This window comes from Anneissia japonica, unplaced genomic scaffold, assembly GCF_011630105.1.
Source record: "Anneissia japonica isolate Jap-2015-1 unplaced genomic scaffold, ASM1163010v1 scaffold1165_len1893470_cov193, whole genome shotgun sequence".
In the NCBI taxonomy this organism is placed as follows: Eukaryota; Metazoa; Echinodermata; class Crinoidea; order Comatulida; family Comatulidae; genus Anneissia; species Anneissia japonica.
The window spans coordinates 47,555-67,169 of record NW_022709613.1 but is presented as its reverse complement, the minus strand read 5'-3'; the positions used below and the strand labels follow the sequence as shown (position 1 = coordinate 67,169).

Here is a 19,615-nt window from a genome sequence, read left to right as displayed (position 1 = left end):
TATTTTACTAGCCCACAGACAGGAAAAAATTTTGTTTCAAAATATTTATTAGCGACAATTAAATTTGAAGGTTGATTTGCAATTTCATAATTTCTGTAGCATTGCTGTTTGAGCTACCCTCTCAAAATATTGTTGAATAAATAAATAAAAAAATCCAGTCCCATGCTGCAAAATCGACTCTGGTTATAACAGGGACAGATGAGCATGCTTTACATCTCCCTGGTTATAACTTTGGCTTTCTAGTATTTAACAAAGGGCCCAAAAATCAATCAAACCAATCCATCTGTTAAATATTTAGGTCTCAAGTCACTCACCCCCATGGCAATAAATCTTGCTTAGGCTGGGCTAGGCTACTTAGGCATAGACAAGACCTAGGGCCTAGGCTAGCCTACCTATAGCATTGAAGTACTTAATTATTAAAAGCTGAACATTTTAAAAATATCATTATGAGAAAATAATATGAATATAAGGTAGTACATTACATTAAATGTTGTAATTACTGTACCTAAATTAACCAGATCGAACGATCAAACGATCTTCTATTGAAAGATACTGTAGTAGTGGTTGGTGAATGAGTTGGGGATCATCTTAATAATTAAACACTCACGCATGTAGAGAACAGAAACTAGCTAGAGTGTACTCTCTGGGCTGCGGTACCTCCTGTGCAGGGATTGTCTCGAAAGTTTCGCTTTTTTTTTTTTAAAGAAAATGTTTTTCTTGCTAGTTCTCCACTAGACAACCGGGCAACATGAGGAGTGAGTAGGCTAGCCCGGAGCGGTTTTTACTAGACATTGTACGCCGGGCTAGTACTAAATCGAGCCCTGATAATCATTTCGGTATTAATTAACTTGGTCTAGCCTTGTAATCAAGAACCTGCAGATACTATTTACCATATAACTAGGCTTAAAGGCCTCATTTATACATTCATTGGTGCTCTGCCATTTTGGCAGTATTTTAGAGCTGCCTATTCTCAGCTCTTCTCTTAATTTGAGAATAACAGTCACCCTGTTTCATTTGATAAAGAAACATGCTATTTCTTCCTCTTTGTGCTTTCCCCTGAAAGCGTATATTTTTAGTAGTTAGTAGGCCTAGGTAAATATGCAAAACCCAGATCTAACTAAAAAAAAAAAAAAAAAATTGTCACTGTAAGTAATTCAAGTTCAAATAACACTTTCCATTACTCGTGCAGCTCAATCAAATATTATATGTCATTTTAAACGACCCATTAGTATTAGCATGGTAACATCAATGTATTTTTTAAAAATCAGACAGCGACGTTCTCTCATGAGTTGTTTTGCATTTTGTAGACGTTTATCTGTTTATGACCTTTTGACCTCCTGAATTCTGCAATATGAGATTTTCGGCCCGAGTCGATTCAGTCGAGACGGCCCGAGTATTATTATTATTATTATTATTATTATTATTATTATTATTATTATTATTATTATTATTATTATTGTCATTTCATAAAACAAATAAAATAACAAATAAACAAATTAAGGTTCCCGTAAAATAAGGGGTAACTGTAGTTTCTGATTACATAACTAAACAAACCAAAACTTTAATATAATGAAGGAACTCTGTATTTATTCCATAAAATAGATGATTATTCCCAAATAAACAAGAGATAAATAACACCTGTGTTGTTTATATGGCATTTCAAAACAAAAGGCTTTTATTTATTGGCTACAGTATAGATTCTCAACCAATAAAAAATCTTTTTTAAAAAAAATTGACCAACTGAATTGTACTTAGTTGTCACTTACACAATCACAGTGTATTAGATTACAAAATTACATACATCCCAAACCGCATCAGGACCCCCACCCCCAATTTGACAGGTTGTCGGAATAAAAAAATAAAAATGTGACATGCCTGTCACAGTCTTAAGAGTGTCATTTCTGGCCATCCAGAGGTTCCAATTCTTTAAAAAAATAGATATTTAATACTTGGACTTGTTTTCAATATAAACATATCATGTTTTTTTCCGTTTTAAAATGTTTGTGCTCATTAGCAATTTAGGTTTATTGTTGATGTTATCCATGACATGGTAATACGTACTGCGAAATGCTAGGCCTCTGAAAGTCCCCATAGTTGGTAGTCGCCACGTTATTGGAAATTTTTATTTCAAATTTCACGAAAATGGTTTATAACATTCCCTGCAAGTTCGTGCCGAATCAATGTTTTAGAGCCTCCCATCAGAGCCATTAATAATAATAATAATATTAATAATTGACCGCAAATATAGTAATAATATCTAATAATATTAATAATTTAAAAAAATACTTAGACCTACTCCCAGAGCTACTCTTGATAGGAGCTAAAAACTAATTTATTTTAGTTCTCAAATATGTATATTCTTTATGTTGATTTATTAATTAAATTTTCACTACAGGGTATTTTACAGCATTTATTTATTTATTATAATTTTTTTTTCTTGAATTTTATAATTGAGGGCCATTTTTTATTTCTTGATTCAATTCTTGCTTATACAGTATTTAATATTAAATAATATCTATTACCGAATTTTTCATTGGGGCCATTTTTACCTACCTGTCTTATGGGGCCATTTTTACCGGGGCCATTTTTTCCAGGGCCATTTTTTCCGGGGCCATTTTTTCCGGGGCCATTCTTACCTACATTCGGTTTGTGGGATTTAGCATACCATTTAATCCTACCATAATTACCCTACCCTCACAATTACACGCCATTTTAATTCTTAGCATAATTGCCATATTTACATAACTATGTATATATAGTATATCTCAGTATATTTAGTATAGTTTTGAAAATAATAAATTGACAAAAAAAAAAAAATTATGGCTACTGATTTCTGAGCCAGTAGTAGGCACTTGGATTTAGTTGATGGGGGGGGGGGGGTATAGACTATAACTGAAACATACTATAACATACAGAGTAAGTACAACAATGTATATGTCAGAAAGTTGAGACGTTTATTCGACAATCACAAATTCAAGACTCAGGCTGGATGTACAAAAGCAGGCACTTAAATAGAAGAGTTCTTATCTACAAGAATGTTTTACCATAATAATATTAATAATTTATTGAACGTACACTTTTGTTACAGTGGCACTCGTCAATTGACGGTGCGTTCAAGACCAACAAATTTACGAAAGAAGTTACATTAAAAAAATATAAAAGCACAAGCACAAAATTTGAAAGCCCCTCCTTATCATAACTTAACAATTAAACTTAAATTAAACTACTTAAATTAAATAAATACAAAGTAGATACAGAAATATAGACTTATTTTCCTGTACAGTACTATAGGCCGAAAACTTACACACGCACATCTAGGTAAACACAATCCAAAAAGAGAAATGTTGAGAAGAGGGGGGAAAAAAAATAATTAAAAAAAAAAATAAATAAATAAAAAAAATAAATAAAATCAATAAACATATACACACATGCACACATACATACATACATACATACACATACATACACATACACAATATACACACCCATATACATATAAAAGTCACACACAGGTATAATAAAGAAAAGCTTAAAGTTAGAACAACTTATTAAAGAAAAACCATATGTGGGTTTAAGGGATTAACAATATAGAAGTAGATGTGAAAAGGATTGACTACAGTGGGTGGAAGGGACACAGGATATGGTAAGGTTTTTTAATTAAAACTAGACAAAGAAAGACTCTATTCTAGAACAAAGGACATTACATAAAGAAGGTATAATACTTAAAACAAGTAGATGTTCAGTCTACTGACTACATCTATGTATTCCTTATTATTCAGTTTAATAAAAACAACATGATTAATAAATACTTCTTTGAAGTAAGTCTAAGCAGAACATTTATTGCTAAGTTTGTGAGAAAGTAAGACTCTCTTTTTCCCATACATGAACTTGTGATTCAAACACACAATTGATCCACATGCCTTTTAAACTACTGTTTATTTTTATTGTTTATAACATGTAAAGTTATTTCATTTGATACTTAACAAAGTGAATTTTGTGGTTATCTATTATGAGTTCCATATTTTGGTAGTTGAAGTACTGTATGTTTGTCATTCTTCTAATGTGAAATAGTGGAATAATGTTTTTATAACTTTTATTTCTACTATCAAAAAATGTTATTCAATGGCCATTGTTTTCCGATAATCTCTCAGTACATTATTTGCATCTGTTGTGTAGGCCCATAACTGTATTTGTTAAAAAACAAATACTTTTAGAGAAATAAAAAAAAAAATCACATAAATTGATCTTATTTTTAAAGGAAAAAATAAAATTTATTTTATAAATTTACAGGGTATTTTACAGCATTTAAAATTTATTTTTTATTGAATTTTATAATTGGGGCAATTTTTTATTTATTGATTTAATTCTTGCTATTACAATATTTTAATATTTGAAGATTAATAAGAAAAAAAAGATCTTTTCTATTACTGAATTTTTTCATTGGGGCCATTTTTACCTACTTGTTATTTGGGGCCATTTTTGCCTACATTCCTTTTTTTTATTATGAGAGCCTTGCCAATCCGGTCAATTGTCAGTGTTGGCTTGCAGGTTGAAACGCTTGTTTTCTATCAGGTGATCCCGTTCAGACAGTCGGGGTCAACCTCATAAATTAAGAAGCGCTTATTCATAACTATGGCATCACTGTGGTTAACTTATACCGTCGAAACAAGCAAATGTAGATACTCAAAGTTCACTCTAGAAAACACTGTAGTTTCTCTGGTGTAGCCATTTAGGTTGCCAGTTTTTTTCTGATGGTCCAGAGCCTCTTTGTGACAAAGAAAAAAAAGGCAAAAGCTTTAACACAGTGCCCCCTTTTGTTCGAATGAAAAAAATAATTTTAAATTAATGGATATAAATGATGTGATGCTTGTGTTCGTTCTTTCGGAGTATAAGATATTTATACAGATCCAGAAAGTTTAGACTTTAACAACCAACTTTATGTAGTCAAAGCCATTGAAATGCTCCATGTCTAGTTCTGTGCCTTGCATGAAGTTGTGTGGAGGTTTCTATTCAGCACCTCCCTTATCAGTATCCTGCATACACCACTGAAAAAAGTTGTGCACTGACCCTTAAAATATAGTTGCATGCCTTGTGAAATGTATCATTTATTATAGTAGTGTAGGCCCTTTTATTATGTTATACTATCAAATAAATTTTTTTTTAGTTTTTCCAAATTGCCAAACAACATTTTCATAATAAGAATTGATCCGAATGTCAATCGCAAATGTATTTCCAACCAAAGTGCGAGAGTAGTTACAGTAAATTACCTGTACAAACAACATGTCCTTTAATATTAGAAAGCTCACTGAATACAGGAATATGAAAGCAGGTTTATATAGTGTTTATATAAACAAGGTTTATATAGTGTTTAGCAGCTTTGGGCTCTAATAGAATTTAATAAAGGTAAAAGACATTCTTCTTCTTTTGGCCACAGAAAAGGTATTCAATGGGAGGTGATGTTTAATTGGAGGGAGACCTGTATTTCATGAACATAAGGCCTGTCTCAAATAGAGTGTTCTGTGTACCACACATGGCAGTGTAGTATACACAGAACACTCATTAGAGTGTTCTGTGTACTACACATGGCAGTGTAGTATACACAGAACACTCATTAGAGTGTTCTGTGTACTACACATGGCAGTGTAGTACACAGAACACTCAAATAGAGTGTTCTGTGTACTACTACACTGCCATGTCCAACATGTTCATAATTTAATTATGCATTGTATTGCTGAACTACTGTACATCCTTTTTGGGGGTGTTTGCAATATGCTACTGCAACTGTATTAATAATATGGTCAGATCTTCATCCTCAAGATCTTTTTCAGCTTGTGCCATTTTCTTATTACAGTTTTCTTGATTCTCTGTATCTGAACATAAATTCTCTGTTCTGTTTAAAGTGTTGCACTTTTGATAACTCTGTCATAGCACTTTCCTGTTAAACTTCGGATAATTTGGATCTACCCGACATAGATTGCAATTTTACTTTCAGTTTCAAATGTTAATGCTATCATAAACTAGGTTTAAATAGTTATATAATTAGTATACCATTGAATAAATAAATAAATAATTTAGGTTGCTGTATAATACTAAGTTTAATTTAAGCTGTTTAATATTTGATAAAAATAATATCTTCATTTTGGAAACGGAAACTTTACAGCACACCGAAATGGTCTCAAAGCGCTCAATTTGTGGACTAGCTTGCTTCTCTTCTAAGGGTCTCTTCGTGTCTGAGCTTCTCGTAAACGGGCACCAGTTACGTACATTCATCTGTCCACAGCGCAGAACCATAGGTGAGCATGCTGTTCAAACCAGTGCCGATATTATGGCTGTATTTTGCGGTGCCCCTTCCTAATAGCCATTCGGCCATCCAACTTGCCAATGGTGTAATCATTAACCAGTAGTGACTATTGATAGGTTGCGTTATGTCAGTAGAGTTGACATTGCAGTACAGTACAGCTACAGTTAGTTACACTTTCAGTAAGTATTTTAGTGTGAAGTAAATGTTATGTACAGTACCTAATGTGAAAGTTTAATTAATATCTATACTCTAATAGCGTAGGTTGCAGTTTAATTGGTGATTGATTTGTAATCATAGCCTAAATTACTGGTCATTAAATAATATTTTTTATTTTTGTGCAGGTAAAGTTTTAAATACAGTATTTGTGTAAAGACCCAGTAATTCTAGTCTCAGATATCATGCAAATTTAATAGCTTAGCTACTCAGTACTGTATTAAGGACAAAATCTGTAAGAAAATATTTGCAAGAAAAATCAGAAATTCAGTAAACTTTCAAATAACTGATTATTTCTTAGTGCGAGTATTTGTAACCAAAAAAAGTATAGAAAAGAGATTGAGAGCTCTGATTGAAAACACCACTAGATTTTAAGATTTAATTTCGTCTAGGAAAAACATGACCTGAATATTCAAGAAAAAATTCATTATAAGAATATACCGTAGTGTAGATGAACATAATTTATAATGCTACCAGATGACGCTTGTATGCTTATGTTGCAGTAGAGCGTCAATCCCCTTTTGTTCATCATGTGTATATAAGATCATATCTTTGTCCTATTGGTACATATGTCAAATGATAGTAAAATAAAATTTGTTAGTCTGTAATGCGCTGTTTGTCTTCAATTTTCTGAACTTATTAATTTATTATCAAAATTCAATCATAAAAATCTTTCTTGGTATAGTTAGTTATGAAAATTAATTATCAGGTTGTGATGAAAACTGAAGTGTAAACATTTGGCACCTCTATACATTGACAAGCAAGGATATGAAGAAAGAACTGTCGTATCTTCCTGGGGCCTAATATATTTCTTCTTGATGTGAAACTCTTCTATGTAATTAATATTTATACATTATTTTTTTCATTATTCAATAGGCACATTGGCGAAGGATTGTCAATTTTGTAAAATTAATGACTTTCTACTTATATACTGTAGGTGGCAGTTCCTTTCATAACACAAACAAAAACTAGGCAAGATCGATGCTCTGCATAAACATACTGTACAGCCAATTAACACGTACACATTTTTCCAAATGTAACTAGTTGTAGCCAGGTTTAGTTGAGTGTGAAAGTATATCCATGTAAAAACTTTTCGAGATTTCACAGTGTTCCCTGAGATATCTTGGAAGAAAAACTGACGAATGTGTGAGGCATTTTTTTCTTTCGAAATATTCCAAGTTGTTAACTGGGCATACGTCAAGACTGACTGAATATACTTTTTTTGCGGTTTTGTTTGTAATTCAGTGTATAGTTTCCTAGAAAAGCAATATAAATAATGGAGTGTCCATAGAGAACAGACTAAAAACTAAGTACAATAGTAGATGGGTAAGCGAGTTGGCCAAGCAAGGTGGGGGCCTAGGCTAGATGACCTTGTGGCATAGGCCTGTGTCAGTCCATAAACATAGGCCTTCTTTAAACATACTGTGCATTAGATTGATGCACCAGATGATAGTTGAGAAAATGTTGGCAAAATGAAGGCAAGCATCTTTAGGGCGAGAGTTTTTTTTATAGCATGTTTAGCGAACCTGCGCATGCACATATTGATGATTTTGAATAAAAATAATAATAACAAATTAGCGCCGCGACAAAAAATATAATTTTCAGAAAAAAAGCCCTCCGCTGCCTTGAATCTTCAAAGATAAAGATATTTATATTTCTACCTAAATACAGTATATAAATTTAAAGCATTTAACCATCCCATTACTACACTGTTTACATTCACCATGATACAATTTTATTTTTATTTTCTCCTCCGTCTATATGTTTTTGGCAAAAATATTTGCTAAATAAGAAAGCAAAATTTTTCTGCCCCCTCCTCTGATGATCTTTAAAGAATTGAATTTGCGAAGCAAGGAATGAAAAAAGTCTCGCCTAAACCACCAAGCTACAACTCCACTCTATTAAACATTGTCTGTTTTATTTATTTGTTGAAATTGTACATAAAATTTGATTTGATTTTAACTTGAGAACATACTTTGGTATGATTTTTATGTTCATACTTTTTTTTTCCAACAGGTAGAAAAAGTACTAAACAGAAGAAGAAATAAATATGGAAAAATTCAGTACTTGGTGAGGTGGAAAGATTTTACTAGTGATGATGATACTTGGGAACCATTGAGTAACCTTAGCGACTGTCTCCAACGTGTGGATGAGTTTAATGAACGATTATACGATGCCAAAGGAAGCCAAAAGAATGCAACAAAAGAAAAAAGTATGGCAGAAAAGAAATTTGCTAGTAGAGGTATCAAACCGAGAACGGAGAAACATAATAATAATGGTTTAAATCATAGAACAAAAAGGAGAGTACAACAAGAGAAATGTAATTCTTCGTCAGTGAATATGCCTGTAACCAATGGGTGTGACTACTCACAAAAACAAAGGGACTCGCCACGCTCGTCGTCTGACGTGGAATATGGGAGAGACACGACAACGGATGTCAGCTCTCCAAACTCTGTAGCGGATATCTGTACAAATGTGAAACGGTCTCTCAATCGTTCTTTTTCTGTATCAAACAATTATTTTACAAATTCACAAGGTGCTGATTCGGAAGCCACGCCCAGGAAACGCCATAGATTATTAAGTTTACATGGTAGTAGTGGTACGTTGAGATTTTTCTTTGATTTTGAGGATGTTACTACTACCTTGCAATAAATTACTTTGTGATTAATACCCCTTTTGCAAAACTCTGAATATATGTCCAAGATTTCTAATACTTTACCTGGACAAAATTCTCTGGAGTTGTGGTTAGTGTAAATTGCAAAAAGTATGCCTCGGGTTGCCAAACAATCCAGGTTTGATGTGCACTGCACATTTAGCGTTGTACAACACAGTTACTGTCCACAATTACGCCAGTGTACCTGGTGCCTGCCTGCCGCTACCAGCTGCCTAGCCCATGCTGGTGACGGTGAGCTACCAGGACAGTTTTTACTAAAAATTAGAGTTTTTCGCTGTCTTGAAGACTTGACAACAAAACTGCTGATTTAAAGCCGGGCACTCTCTGCACATGACGGCCGTCGGCCGACGTGATTCTATGAAGAATGCAACGCGATGACGCGTGTGCAACAGATCGTTTTTAATGAAGATAAGTTCAGACTGCTATCGACAATCAGCAGACGGCGTTGCATTGTTTATCACTCACAGGGAGCGGAGTTTGATTCGTCGTGCGACGGTCGGAACGATGCAGCGAGAGCCCGGCTTATTAGACCTTTCAAGAGTGTCAGTGAAACTTGACAACTGAGCTATCAAACACACGCCCCACAAACGCACATGTTAAGTTTTTACACTGTCATTTCGTGGGACCGTGCAAAATATCCAATTGGCGGGCCTTAACGGAAAGGTCCACTGCAGCCAGAGATCCCAAGTTTGAAAACCAAAAAATAGGGAGATTTTTTCTCGTGAAGTGATCGCCTCCTGTAGCGACACGCTGTGACGCCTTACGACGCACTGTGCAACATGAAAGTATTACACAAAATGAAGAAAACAAACAATTTTCATCAATTTGTTTACTTTTATTTAACAATTTTACATTTGTTTACACATTGCAGTTGGCCTAAAATATAAATTTATAAATATTATTATTTATTTAGAATTTTGCTAGTAAAGCGTTCTTGACAGCAGTCAACAAGGCTTTGCTTCGTTCATTGGCATATTAGAGGCTATGGCTGATTTGCTACATCTCTTCAAAGAACATAGAATTCTAGCAAGGTAACTGTAACTTGCAAGATCCACACGTTTGCTGAAAAATTAATATATATATATCTCAACTTGACCTGCGCAAGGAATGTGGCGATCATAATCTAAACACTAATCAAGGCGGAATTTGAGTCTGTGTTTACCGCCAGTGTCACTCAAGGTCAAATGTATCCGGTATCGTTCCAGAATTAATGCTGGTTTGTTCTCACCTTAAACATGTAAAAATGGTACTATACAGTAAATGTTTATTTTGATTTATATAATATTGAACTGCTCTAACTAGTGCATATTTATTTTTCTTTAGAAAAATACTACAGAGGTGTTCAGAATCCAGTAAGTATCATTCAAACAACAACAAGTTTGCCATTCTCAAAAACTTTTATTAAACAGCTTTCCCCAGTTGTGAAACTCCACGATATAACAAGCCCGTCAATGCGTTCCCAGTTCAATGGGGTAAAGAGATTGCATATGCATCTTGAAAATGATAAAGAACCTACTGAAGATCAAAAGGATAGGTGAGTTTAGTTTTTTGTATTTCAAACTACAGTACACAGCCAGTATCAAATAATTTAACTTAAACAAGTTCTTGTAATCTCGAAAGCTCCGATGAGGGCAGTATAATAGAGGCAGTAGAGCTAAAGTCTTATTAATCAATCAGCCAAGTGTTTCTAGAGCTCCTTATGAGGGCAGTATAACAGAGGCAGTAGACCTAAAAAGATCTATTATTCAATCAACTATTAATTAATCAGCCTCATGAGGGCAGTATAATAGAGGCAGTAGATCTAAAAAAGTTCTACAGTATTAATCAACTACAGTCAAACTCGCCTAAGTCGAATCTAAAGTGCCACGAAATAAAGTCTGACTTAGATTAAATTTGACTAAAGCAAAGTCATGAGTTATATCACAATAGCAACTTGACTTGCGCACTGACGGTACACGCACAATGTTGACCGTACATTTGGCCTAGGCCTAGAACTGTAGAACTAAAGGCCTAGGCTACCAAAACTTACCTTGAAAGCAGTATTCTTCAGAGTAGCAATACATTACATTAACTCTTCAATTATTACAGTATATATAAATGTTTTGTTAACTACTTCTATGCCATTCTTTTGAATACATAATCATTATAAAGAGTAATCAGTCAATACTTAAATTAAAGCTTAATCATATTTATATTTGATAAACAACCGTAACAATCAATAACTTATTTTTGCATGGCCATCAAGCGAACACATTTTAAATGCGATAAATTCAGTTGGAAAATCCCAAAGACCAAACCAATATTTACTCGGTTAAGGTCTCTAATATTTGAACACGTGTTAACCATTGTAAATATAGAGAAGATGAAGTGACGGGAAAATAATTTCGACTTTGACAATTTCTTCGACTTGGTCACATTCGACTTAGGCGATTTTGACTGTATTAATCAATTAGCCTCATGAGGGCAGTATAATAGAGGCAATATATCTAAAAAAGATCTATTATTCAATCAGCCAGTGTTTCTATATCTCCTCATCGGAGCTGAAAATAAAATTTGAAATGCTTAACGTATAATTTGCAGAATTTACTAATCATTTTGTTATTGTTATAACACAGATGACCTTTTATGTAATTAGTATTGTTAATTTTATTATTGTTATTATAATTTCTACTTATTCATATGTAGAGTTGGCTGTTGATGATCATTTGCACATACAGTATTCTTATTCAGCTCTTTGTCGTAGTGGAAAATATTTTTAAAAGTGCATAGACATTTCGGAGACATTCCAGGATGTTTTCAACATCATAAATGCCTGTTTTAAATGAGGCATGTCATGGCGAAATGGTTAAGTTGTCGCACAGGCCTGTATTGAGTAAATGAGCTATAAAATATGGGAGCTCAAAAAATTGCCTAAAAATCCAAATTTGTTTTTCATTATAAATCAACAGATTAATGTCTTATTAATCATGTACCAAAGTATTAGTTCTTGAAGTGGTCAAGAAATTGTTTATTTAATGTTATTTTGATAGTTCATTCTAGTGTATGCACAAATAACTTTGAAAGGCAATTACTCAAAATCATGTTTATCTTGATTCTAAAAGTACTGTACGTTCACTTTCCAGTAACTTAGGCTTGGAATGTCCAATTTCAATGAATGACCCCTCATTTTAAAGATCACATACTCAGGTATCTGAAAATACCAATAACCTGAATTTTAATTTTGGTTACAACTTAGCCATTTTGCCACAACATGCCTCAAATAAGAATACGCACAAAGCTATTGCTTAGGTGAGACTTTTGTCATACCTTGTTTCGCAAACTAATATTTTTTTTTAAGATCGTCAGAGAAGGGTGGAAAAAAAAATTTAAATAAAATTTTGTTTTCTTTATTTAGCAAATAGTTTTGTCAAACATATCCAGACGGAGAAGAGAATAAAAATAAAATTTTATTTTATGTAATTAGGAAGAAATATTTGCAGAATTTACTAATCATTTTGTTATTGTTATAACACAGATGACCTTTTATGTAATTAGTATTGTTAATTTTATTATTGTTATTATAATTTCTACTTAACATATGTAGATATGTTGATGATCATTTGCACATACAGTATTCTTATTCAGCTGTTTGTCGTAGTGGAAAATATTTTTAAAAGTGCATAGACATTTCGGAGACATTCCAGGATGTTTTCAACATCATAAATGCCTGTTTTAAATGAGGCATGTCATGGCGAAATGGTTAAGTTGTCGCACAGGCCTGTATTGAGTAAATGAGCTATAAAATATGGGAGCTCAAAAAATTGCCTAAAAATCCAAATTTGTTTTTCATTATAAATCAACAGATTAATGTCTTATTAATCATGTACCAAAGTATTAGTTCTTGAAGTGGTCAAGAAATTGTTTATTTAATGTTATTTTGATAGTTCATTCTAGTGTATGCACAAATAACTTTGAAAGGCAATTACTCAAAATCATGTTTATCTTGATTCTAAAAGTACTGTACGTTCACTTTCCAGTAACTTAGGCTTGAAATGTCCAATTTCAATGAATGACCCCTCATTTTAAAGATCACATACTCAGGTATCTGAAAATACCAATAACCTGAATTTTAATTTTTGTTACAACTTAGCCATTTTGCCACAACATGCCTCAAATAAGAATACGCACAAAGCTATTGCTTAGGTGAGACTTTTGTCATACCTTGTTTCGCAAACTAATATTTTTTTTTAAGATCGTCAGAGAAGGGTGGAAAAAAAAATTTAAATAAAATTTTGTTTTCTTTATTTAGCAAATAGTTTTGTCAAACATATCCAGACGGAGAAGAGAATAAAAATAAAATTTTATTTTATGTAATTAGGAAGAAATATACATATCTTATTTTTGGAAAATTCAAGGCAGCAGTGGGCATAATAAAAATAAAGAAAATCTTTAATTTTTTTCTGAAATTTCCATTTTTTCTTGGTGGCAGAAATGGTGGTGGACAAAAATATATTTGTTTTTTTTTAAATTCAAAATCATCACTATTGGAGGGAGGTGGATTTGCTAAACTGAGTATAAAAAAAGTCTTTTCTTAGTGCTACAGTATACTGTAGTGAACAAAACAATACAACACAAAATTTTAATAGAAATACTTGATTCACAAACATTTTCTTAATGAGGTTTTATTTTCATCTACAATAGATACATTAACAACATACCTCATTCTTGTGTAACACGTAACAAAGTTGATAAGGCTAGACATACAGTAAATGATAGTGTTTATCCTGTATAATGCATGTATGTTAATATACAGGCGAACCAGTTTGAGACATGACTTTTTGTACAAGTTCAAAGAGATAGTGGTGCGGAAATATGCTGGCTACACCCAGGTCTGGTTCTTCACAAGCTCAACTGTTAGAAACTCACTTAATCCAAAGGTAATGTAAACACAAAATGTCTACTATGTGCAGTACAAATATAAATGAAATCACAAATTGGGGGCTGCTTTAGCATAATTTTACTGGAACCAAACACCTCCCTCTCTTTCCCTCCCTCTCCTTCTTCCAAATCTTCAAATCAAGTGGGAAATAGGAACATAAAAACATAATCTAAAGCAGCATTCCAGCAGCCCAGCCTTGCCAGGGACCAACATACCAAAACCAAGAAGTTTTGATCATGAAACCTCCATGTACATATAATAGTTTGACATAATTATCAGTTCATCAGTGACAAAATGTTATTGTTAGGCCTATACAAATTAAATTGTATTTTATTAAAGAACACCGTACACTTGTGTTTTCCTCCCCCCCCCACCCCTTTGACAAATTGTTGATCAACCCATGTGTCTGTGTGTTGTTAATCTCGAAATGAAGCCTATGGGCTTTGTTTCAAGATAGCTTAGGCTTTTTTCGAAATAATACAGTACAAACACTGTACATGAATTTCAGAAAACAAAATAAATTAAAAACAAGCTTGGTTTATACAGTTACTTTAGTTTAGGTGATAAAGAAAAGAAGAAGCCCAGGGCTTCAATTTGAAGTTTTACAGTATGCATAGCAATGCATAAGGGGATATCACATAGCAATCCAGCAGCATGTATCGCATCCAAAGACCTTAACCGCGTGTATCAATTTAGTTTGGTTTGCGGTAAGATTAAAAACTGCTTACTCAAACAGCACACATCATCTGGCACTTTAGCAGAGTGTACAAGCTGAAAATTCGCTGAACAATGAAACGGCTTTATTAAAACAATTTTCTCCATGTTGAAACTTGTCTTTGTTGTTTTTTTTTTTCAATATCTCAATCAACTCCTCGGTCCTCCAAATTTGGGCCGCGGCCCATAGTTTGCAGAACGTCGATCTAAAGTAATTTTACTAAATAATAATAAATAATACTTAGTATTATTTTTTTATGTTTTTATTTGATAGGTGACTTATTGTTAGCATAATTGATCATAAAAAGTGGCCACAATATATACATATTTTTAATGTATTTTTATTAAGTATTTACTAGCCATGAAATACTCACACCTAGGGTTTAAACATAGCACAAATCATTTCACAGCCCATCAACAGTGTAAAGCTAAATTTACACTAGACAAGATAACGACACGACAACGACATATCGCATCGTTTAAATTCAAAACACTGAGCGCATTTTTATCGTGTCGAGTATAAATGCAGCTTAAGCCAGGGCGTACCCAGGAAGCAAAAATTCTTAGGTCTTATTTACTGTTAATGGCTATTTATCATTTCATTTACTGTTATAGGTATTCAATGAGTTAACAACAATCTTAACGAACTCAAAAAAGGACAAAAGTACTCATGTTGTCCTCCTTAATGGAGCAGGCAATATCTTTTGTTCAGGTTTGGATTTACGGTACCTTGCTCATCGCTCTTATGAAATCCGAAGAAAAAGAAGCAAAGAAATGGCAGAGGCATTAAGGTTTGCAGTTCTCCTCATATTTAACTCCGCCAAGGAGGTTACATATTTATTAAGTCTTCCTCTCTGTCTGTGTTCGCAAGATTGCGTAAAACTAAGGAATAGATCATCATAAAATTTAATTGATAATAATCTAAGAGTTTGCAAATTAAAGGGTCAAAGTACAAGTGCAAGGATATGAAAATTCAAATTTTTTCCTAGAACTTCGTCAAGCATAAAAGAAAATATTGGAATCGCACATACACGGCCTGTGTATTGTTTGTTACCCAGGTACATGGCAGAGGTATGCACTAAATGGAATTACGCTCTATTTCATTTATGTAATGCATAAGATATTGCCATCATATTATTAATTGACACAGACAGTTGTCCAACCTCCCTAAAACTAAAATCAAATTGATTATTTTTGTATATCATTCTGACTATTTAGCTTAGGTGACTATTTTCAATTTCACCATCAGGATATTCATCGACACACTGATTAACTTCCCAAAGATAATCATAGCCGCGGTGAACGGTGCAGCGACTGGCTTAGGCGCAGCAATACTGCCCCTATGCGACATCGTATATGCCTCTGATAAGGCCATCTTCTCCACGCCGTATGGTAGCCTAGCGCAAGTACCGGAGGGCTCCTCTTCCGTGACATTTCCAGCAATTATGGGACATGCCCTGGTAGGTCAATGTCATTGAAATTTTCTTTTATACTAATTCTAAATGTTTGTTAAAGATTTTTTTTTATAAGTTTAACTAATTACAATTACAAAAAAGAATTTTTTGTTTAATGTCTATTTTGATGCCATTTATTTGGATTTATGAATCTGTTGCATTTGAGTTTTTTAATTTTTAAAAACTTTTTAGTGCAATTTTCTGCTTTTTCTTTTTGTCTTGAGAACTACAATTGAAATTAAGTGTTTTTTTACACTTTTTAAATTATTCCTAATTCAGTTTTATTGTCATTTGTACCATTTCTCTGTTGTTTGATCTTTCTGTCTTTTTTTTGTTTTGTTTGTGAATAAACTGTACTAATTGTTAACCTGCCTTTAATGGGCATAATCACCCATTCCCCCTCCCAGTTTTTATATATTGAAAATTTTATCTCATTTAAACTGTTCCCAAGTTGACTAAGTTAAACATTTCAACAATATGCACTGTTTTTACTGTAGGCCAATGAAATGCTGATTGGAGGACGTAAGCTGACAGCGTTAGAAGCCTATGCCTGTGGCCTCGTGTCTCATGTATTCTGGCCTACAAGCCTTATGCAAGAAGTGATACCTAGAGTCCAGAGTATTGCTGCCAATTCCAGCAAGGTATGCCAAATTATTTATTTAATATAATATAATTATATTTTCTACTATTTGGTGTAATAATAATAATAGTAATGAAAGTTTATAAAGCGCCAGTATCCGTTTAAAATAAAATGCTCATGGCACCCCTCGTGAAAGTAATAAAAACAGAAGGAAAATTAATGAAACCAGAAAAACCCAAGTATGGCATGAGCCATACTTGGGTTAGCATCACTCTCTCCATATACACACAGATATTCCACATAAGGCAGTATGCTGTGCTCCAGTAGTTTCCACCTTTGGCCTTGGTTGCATCTTTGCAGATTAGGCCTAATTTTGTTTTCTTCATATTCAGCACGTTCATGTGTACGTTTTGTAGGTTAAGCGCAAAAATTGTTATGCTTTTGACAGTAATTTTACGTTCAACCTTGCTGAAACGCTTTAGAAAACGCAAATTACATTGAATATAAAAGTTTAATTACGTGTCTATTAATATGAAATGTATATAAAAATGATGTAATTCTTTAATGCAAATTTTTTGCAGAAGTCCAAAGTTGGAAGAAATCTTTTCCGGGAGATCTCGTTAAATGAGCTTTCTTAATATTATTTTATTTTTTTTTGCTGTACATGGTAATATCCATCGGCACTGACTTCTGTCAGAAAATTGATAATAAAGTTAGTAAAAATTTGTAGAAGATGTGTTACTTTCCGGGAGATTCTTGCTTGCGTGAGTGCAGGAGGCCGTCCCATTTTCCGGGAGACTTGGGACCCTTGTTTTTGACATGCGGTTTTAGACAAAGTTTAAAGATATCAATCATGGAATGTAGAGGACAGAAATACCTGGTCCAAAAACATCATAAGAAAACAGGATTGAATGTTATTATTTCTTTTGATTTGATTAGGCAATGGAAATGTCCAAAGCCCTTATCAGAAATAACAGCCGTGCCAAGATGGAGAACGCTAATGAAAATGAGTGCTCTAAGCTGGCTGAATGCTGGGCGTCTTCGGAAGGATTAAAAGCCATGCAGAGTTACATTGAGAAAAACAGAGACACATTCCTGTGACGGACGCGTTTGCTATTAAATCTGTAAATGTATGTAGCGCCATCTACCATTAGATGACATTGAAACTGGTTTTTATTACAGCTGGTCCAAGAATTAAAGGTGTAAGTGTTGCCAGTACATACAGTACCACCATACTGTAGTCAGTATTGCTAAAAGTCTACCCACACTATCCTATAAGTATACCCATATATGGGTATCATGATGCTATATACACCCATATATGGACATATCAGATCAGAATACTTGACTGTGTGTCCAGAGCTTCATGTATACTACCTTTATTAATGGAAAAGTTTATATGTAATCCAGTCTGCTATGTTTGGTGCACTGTGTGCCGGTCGTCAACCGATGCGGTTCTAACGCAAAGAGGCGCGCACAGCAGATCATATTTAATGACAATCAATCACCGACAATCAGTGTTACATTGTTAGTGCTCACAGAGAAAAGAGATGGATTCATCCTCCGACGGTTTTGTGACTATCTCGCAGCGCCTCGCTTCGATAGTTGTAATAGAAAATAAACTCCTGAAGTGCTGAAATTAGCCTCAAAAGGTGTTTGTAATATGCATTTACTGGGTTTACAAGTCCGGTCATGCTTTTTAAAATTTTACATTTTTTTTTTTGCAATGTTCATTGTGTTTTCTAGTGTCACCATTTCTGTGCATAAACAAATAAATATTAATTTTTCTATTTAAAGGTATAATTGAAAGATTTAGAGTTGTGCACTGTATTTATGAAGTATAACATGGTAGTATAATAATTAATAGTAAATGATGATGATATTTATTATTAATTATAATACCATCTTTATTATTACTATTTATGTATGTTTATTTAATTATGTACATTGTATGTTTATTCAAGTTTATATGTTGTCTGTGATTTGAACAGAACCTGCTGTTGGTTGGCCTGATTTTTCCGTGTTTCTTTATTTTAAATATAAATATACAGTACAGTTAATAGATTACTGCAGGCAGCACAGCAACATGTTTAAGATAGCTGCTCCGTAGATAATGATAGGACGCACAGAACGTAGTAGCACATTGCTGCAGGCCAGTGGGCGTATTTAGGATTCTTGAAATGCGGGGACTGATGGGTGTACGACGAAGTGGGGCCTCGGTGATTAAGTGAGGGATGCTAGCTAGCTTGCGAAATAAGGTGATACGAGGTGATTTTTAACTACGTAGGCATATTATTTTTGCTTTTAACATTTTCATGTGTGAGTGGGGCGCAAGCCCAAATAATCTTTAGTGAATCTCAGTATGGTAAGTGGGAGGCATGAAGAAAAAGGAAAGAGGAATGTCAAAACATGACAATATACAGAAGCAGAGTTGCATAACAGGGCATATTCCCAGGCCTCCAAACTGAGGGGGCAGTGCTAAAATGTACTTGTGCAAACATGATTTAAAAAGCTTCAAAATGCCAAAGCACTTAATATTCAAAGAAAGTTGTATGTTTTTCAGGGTGTGGTGCTGGGTGTAGTATTTTTTTTTTAATTTTCTGTTTTTGGTTTGATTTCCCATTTACTTAGCATGTGTGCTTTCATGTTGCAATAGACCTTTCTTGAGTGTCAATCAAACTTAACTGACCAATCAGAGCCTGGAATACACGCTTGCCCTATGAACGTGTTGTGCGACATAAGTACGCAAGATTTTGCGTAT

General features: G+C 33.6%; 1 protein-coding gene across 1 annotated transcript in view; it reads left to right on the top strand.

The window, feature by feature from the left end:
- The window catches only part of LOC117106913 (chromodomain Y-like protein 2), a 33,080-nt gene extending 13,465 nt beyond the window's left edge, over positions 1 to 19,615 (top strand). The window contains exons 2-8 of the mRNA XM_033248440.1: positions 8,531 to 9,113; positions 10,512 to 10,722; positions 13,981 to 14,104; positions 15,436 to 15,611; positions 16,070 to 16,280; positions 16,772 to 16,915; positions 17,794 to 19,615. Coding sequence (XP_033104331.1) covers positions 8,531 to 9,113; positions 10,512 to 10,722; positions 13,981 to 14,104; positions 15,436 to 15,611; positions 16,070 to 16,280; positions 16,772 to 16,915; positions 17,794 to 17,955 — 1,611 coding nt within the window. The 3' untranslated portion in view covers positions 17,956 to 19,615. The remainder of the gene's footprint in view (positions 1 to 8,530; positions 9,114 to 10,511; positions 10,723 to 13,980; positions 14,105 to 15,435; positions 15,612 to 16,069; positions 16,281 to 16,771; positions 16,916 to 17,793) is intronic.